At 43.8% G+C, this 6000-nt stretch overlaps 1 protein-coding gene across 6 annotated transcripts in view; it reads right to left on the bottom strand.

The window, feature by feature from the left end:
• Nucleotides 1-6000, bottom strand: part of RASA2 (RAS p21 protein activator 2) — a 144337-nt gene extending 138337 nt beyond the window's left edge. For 3 of the 6 annotated variants that reach the window (XM_078071060.1, XM_078071056.1, XM_078071063.1), the window contains exon 1: nt 5823-6000. In XM_078071060.1, the coding sequence (XP_077927186.1) occupies nt 5823-5955 (133 nt within the window). In that variant the 5' untranslated portion in view covers nt 5956-6000. The remainder of the gene's footprint in view (nt 1-5822) is intronic. The other 3 variants (XM_078071077.1, XM_078071076.1, XM_078071069.1) reach the window with 2 other exon arrangements.

Here is a 6000-nt window from a genome sequence, read left to right on the forward strand (position 1 = left end):
AAATAAAAGCATCTGATGTAATGTCTTAAAGCAAATGGTTCAATTTAAAAAGCAACTAACACTTAATGCTAGAAGGGATGTTAAAGACCACATCCAAACCTCTCATTTTACAAGTGAAAAAATAGGGAGTCCGCAAAGGTAAAGAATTTGCCCAAAGTCATTCTGTCATTAATGATATTCCTAGCACCAAGTCCACAATAACAAATTTGTCAATTATTGTTCACTGATGTTTACATGTACATTGGTATAATGTTATCAAGCATATTATTTTAGCTACTGATTTTTGATGACTGAAATAACATACAAAACCAAAGAGAAACCATAAAAATTTCTTAATATACATGAAGTGTCTTAATTTACCTTGAGGATTATACAACAAAACTGTTAGCAGCTCTTAGAAGAGAACTTTATTAGTAAATAAAACATGTAATCTGATATTATTGTCAAATAATTTCATAAAGCATATTAAAAAGGAAATAGGATTGGCATCTAAGATTAAAGGATAAAACGATAGTTTTATTTCAGCTACATTAGTTCCAGTCTCTTAGTAGCTATTCAAAGAATTCTAAGTTAAAAAAAAAAAAAAAAAAACTCTATGAACTCATTGAGGTTTACCTCCTGTCTTCCTCAGAGCAAATGATTAGCAGACTGCTCTGCGAACTTTTACAAAGAACCCTTTTCTCTCATTTCTATCCATCTGAAAGATGAATTCTTCCTCCATCCTAAATAACTCATCATCTCATTTCAAATTTTTGACAATAATGAATTCTTAGTATGAACAAACCTTTTAGCAATCTTCCCTCTATTAATTTATTAAATAACTCATATAATTTCAAATATCTAATAATAAATTCTTAGCATGAATAAACTTTTAATCTCTCCCTCTCAATTCTATTGCGTGATCAATAAAATGTCTTGATTTATACCTTACTACCAAAAAATTCAAACCTTCCATGACAAATAAAAACATTTACTGTATCAAGTATGATTATGAGATTTTTCTTTTCCAGGCTCAGGACCAATTAGTAACAATATTCATGGAGTACAGTCAGGTAACAATATTCAAATCTCCTAATAATAAGCACTCACAGCATTCAAAAAATTTAATCCTTTTCCTAATGAGGCAACTTTGGCATCAGTTCAAACATAAGCTCAATTGGCACTGTGATTTTGAAAGGGATGAACTTCCTGTCACAGACCCATGTAGTTTTCTTTCAACAATACTATCATCTTCTAGTTTATCTGTCAAATTTACAAAACAGTTTCACATCTAGTATTTCAAATCCTCCTCAGGATAACATAGGGAGAAGTAGGGCATTTTCTAAAGGGCTATTATGTCCCAGGCATTATGCTGACAATGGGACAGTTAAAAGGAAAAAAAAAAAAAAAAAAATTCTACCCTGGAAGAGCTTGCAGTCTAATGGGGAAAATAAACAATTTCTATAAAATGTGCTAGAATAAGGACAAGGAATTACAACTCCCCAGCAGTACAAGGGCCTAACACCTTCTCTCCAGGGATGGGGGTGGTGGTGCCCTGCCCCAAAGAAGGCTTTGGTCAGGAGATCACATGCAGCAGACTTTTGAAGGATGTGTAGGAGTTCCCTGATATAAGTATGGGGTGGAAGAAAGGAGAAAGACACTTCCAGGCAGAGGGAACAACATGTACAAAATGGCTAGTGATGAAGCATCATTCCCATTTTAAAGATGAGTAAGATAAGCTCAAAAGGTAAGTGAGCTGCATAAAATCACATGAATAATAACTAATAATGTATGAAACAGAACACAGTCCTTCTGATTTTAATCAGCTTTGTACACCAGAAAATGCCGGTAAGTGTTGACAAGAACATCAGATAAAGATTAATTTTTATCTCCTATTTATTCCTTCCCAAAAGATGGTCCATGTCTGATGGAGCTCTTGGGGGGGAAGGGGAGAAATGACTGGAGAAGGGGATTTATTTAATTCTCAAATCAATCCTGTGAGATAAGTACTTTTATTATACCATTATACACACAAGAATACAGAGGCACAGGGACGCCTGAGTGGCTCTTTTAAACATCCGAGTCTTGGTTTCTGCACATGGGCACTCTCTCTCTAAAATAAATAAATAAAATCTTAAAAAAAAAAAAAGAATACAGAAGTACAAAAAAATTAAGAGAAGATTCAAATCCAGGTGACTAACCTGACCAAGCCTCTAAACTCAAGCACTTCACCAGACCCCACAGATTCTACTTTGCCAAAGAGCCCTACATCATTCGGTCCAGAGATACCAAGGAGACCAAGTGAGTTCTGGGACACATCATGATCCCACAGATCTCACACTGTACTGCACATCTCAATATTCACACAAATCCTCAGTTTTGGCTCCCTTACCAATCTGAGGAGACCAAGCCTCAGATTCTGGTCTCCCCTGAGCAGGTAAACCCAGGACCAAGGTGGCATGGGCTCTTTCAGCAACATTCTTACATTCTGATTACAAGCTGATTTAATTAGATGAGAGCAAACAACAAAAAGCGGTAACCAAAAAGACATAAAATAACAGCACGAAGCTTGGAAAGTACAAAGAAGAAAGCTCCAACCCCTCTCTTTAGCTCGTGTATGGGTGTGGCGGGGGGGGGGTGGGGTGGGCAATGCAAAAGTGCTTCAGGTACTAAGCATACCTGCCATTCACTGCATGGCAGTTCACACCGAAGGATGGAGTCTGTAGTATCTTAATTTCCTTTATCAAGGGTTCATATGACAACTCTAGGACTTCAATAACCATGCCTGCCTCTTGAATATTAGGGAAGCTGACTATTTGTGGCCATGGTTTCCTAGGGCACTAAAACGACCTCAGGGAATTGAGGATCAGGATAGAAGACAAAATATTATCAGCAACACTGGATTTGCTAATGTTAATTGATTGAAACTGACCACAAAATGGGTTTCCAATCTGTCAATCTGGTTATTTCACCTTGTGAAGGATATGAGAAAAATTAACAAACACTGGAATGAAACCCCTAAAGGCTGTAGACTATTAGCTGTAGAACTTTAAGATATGTAAATCTAATCTATCCTCACTTTTTGCTGGTAGCATTTGGAGTTGAAGGGTCCTATCCAGGTCTAGGAAAAAAGATACTCCTTTGAGGCTCACTTTGAGCCCTATGGAGCTCTAACTCTCCAGATTAGAGACTCTGAAACAGCAGTCTGAAATCTGGCAGCACATAACCAGTCTAGTGGGTACTATCAGGCTTTCCTCTGAGGTCTCCCAGTATGATGAAAAGGAAAGCTGACATGGTTACCCACACCCTCAAGCTGCTTAGTATCTTCATTGTCAGAATCACCAGCATCCCATTTCTGTGACTTCAGCACCTGCTAATGACTCCCCCAGCCCTCCAGCCCCCACCTTGTAAAACCCACATGTCAGTTTCAGGGAAACAGAAAACAGCATCTCTTCACAGGGTTCTGAAGGTCAACCAACTCTGGATTACACCAGCTAAAAAGAAGGGCAAAGAAATGGACAGGGAGGTGCAGAGAAGCTTCATATATAAGTATCCTAGTACATTTTTTCTGAAAAGCGGATAAGTGACCTGAACTATAAGCCGAGCAATTCCAAAAGCAAGAAACTGACTGAAATAACAAATACAATACCCCAACTATGGTTAAAGTGGTAATATCATTCCCAGCAACTGGACGATCAATCTCCAAATCTGGGTAGTGGGGTTGTTCTAAGGCACAGAAACAAAGTTGTGTTTTTGTATTTGTAGGTATGAGTTTCACTCACAGTGATATCTCCTATTGTGATATCTTTGCTATGGAGCAGGTGAAGGTGCAGGGCAGCTAAGTCCTTCTGGAAACAGCCTAACCCTAACTCTCAATTCCAAGATGTGTGTGTGTAGTTCCATGGTATAACCTGCAGCTCTATAAATCAGTGAGGCTCCACTGAACAGTGCCTAGCATCAAATGACACTAAAATGTAAAAGTGGTAAAATTTGGAAAATTAGACTAAGGTGGGGAACTCTGGCCCATTTATAGCTTTCCCAAATGTTAAATTAGATATATGTAAATATTAAATATAAGACTTAATCTGACATTTGAAAAGATTTTATACCCTAGAAAGTAATTTTATTTTATTTTTTTAAGATTTTATTTATTTATTTGACAGAGAGAGAGAGCGAGGGCAGGAACACAAGCAGGGGGAGTGGGAGAAGCAGGCTTCCCGCTGAGGAGGGAGCCCGACGTGGGGCTCGATTCAAGGACACTGGGATCATGACCCAAGCCGAAGGCAGACGCTCAACCGACTGAGCCCCCCAGGCGCCCCAGAAAGTAATTTTAATATTGGGAACTTAGATATAGACAAGATCTATTTCTCTGATATCATTTTCCAGGTTTTGAGAACTGTACTCACGATCTTAAGTTGCCTAGGACTACTTCTGGGAACAAAAAGATGAGAAAATTTAACATGTCTGCCTCTGAGATTTAGTAAAATCTCAGTACTTGAAGAGGGGAGCAACTTGAAAAGAGGAAAGGGGGAGAAGCCAAGCTCAATTAATAATATCACTATTCAGGAAGAGAAAAATTTTACATCCTGTGCAACAAAGATCATTGTTAGCCATTTTATTGCAATTAGATTTTCTTCTTACAAAGTAAAAAGTACTCCTCTTACTAAGGGTTATTTACCTGAAAGATGAAGCACATTTCCATTCTGAGAATAATGAATAAAGAAAATAAGGATGATTTTTTACAAAAGCAAAAATATGTTTTATTGATATATCTTACAAATAGCAAAAAAAAAAAAAAAAAGGCGTTTCCTCTGAATAAACTACTGTGAAAAAATTGTAACTCTGACGCCCAGAGTCACTTTTTAAAAACAAATGTCCAAATGACTGAATTCAAATGGTCTACTGTAACGCTCAGAGCTTCTGGGCAAAAATTTTGTATTAAGTCAACTAATATGGCTCGCTCACAAAAGTAACAATTAAATGCATGAGAAGGAAAGGAATTAAGTGGGTTAAGGGCGGGCTGGATGACTGTGTTTTGAGACCTGCTCACAGGAAGCCACTACATCCTGTCTTAAGTCCCTGTCAGTCACACTGTCTCTCGATCCAAGTCCCCGCCGCAGCGAGGTGGGGCAAGTACAGGTGTCGGTCCCCGAGCCCCTCCCGGCGCGCTCACTCGCGAACACCCCGAGCGGCGGTCACCAGAGTCCCAGAGCGGCCTGTTTCCTCCAGCTCAGGGCGCCTTTTTCAACCTCGAACAGGCTCGTGAGCCCAGGAAGCAGGCAGCCCCCTCCCCTCGGGCCAGCCCCACTTCCCCGCCCTCCTCCTCCTCCTCGGGCCGCGCCTCCCGTAATTACCGCTCGGCTCCCACCTCGGGGCCGCTCCCCGGCGCCCGCACCGCCCGGAGGCCTGCGTCCCAGGGCGGCCGGAAACTCCTCACGCCCCCGGCTCACGCCCCCGGCCCCCGCCCCCGGCTGGGGCGTCCCCACGTCCAGGCCGCGCCCCAAAGCCGAGCCCCTCAGGCAGGCGCTGCTCCGGGCGCCCCCCTCCACGCAAATTCCCGGCTCTCCACTCCCTCCGGACAAGGGCAGCCCCAGCCCACGCCGCCCCGTCGAGGCGACGCCTCCCCCAACACACCCCCCTTCCAGTCTCACCCGTGCCGGCCCTCCCCGCGCGCCTCGCCCGGCCCCGGCACGGGCCCCGGGCCCCGTCTGCCCAGGTCCCCTCTCCGCCCCGCGATCCCAGCACGGCTCGGCGCCACCACCCCCGCGCGCCCGCCGCCCCCTCAGCCCCGCGGCGGCCCCCGTCGGCCGCCGGGTGGGTCCCCCAACCCGGCCCCCGCTTACAGATCTTGCCCCGCAGGCTCTGCAGCACTCGGACCTCTCGACTGTCCTCGTCCCCGGCTCCGGGCTCAGCCGTCGCAGTCGCCACCGGCGCCTCGGAAGAAGCCGCCGCAGCAGCAGGCGCCGCCGCCGCCATGGTGCCGCCCGGCCCGTGCCGCAGCCCCGCCGCCTGCGTAGCCGG

This window comes from Halichoerus grypus, chromosome 1 (assembly GCF_964656455.1).
Source record: "Halichoerus grypus chromosome 1, mHalGry1.hap1.1, whole genome shotgun sequence".
NCBI classification, from domain to species: Eukaryota; Metazoa; Chordata; class Mammalia; order Carnivora; family Phocidae; genus Halichoerus; species Halichoerus grypus.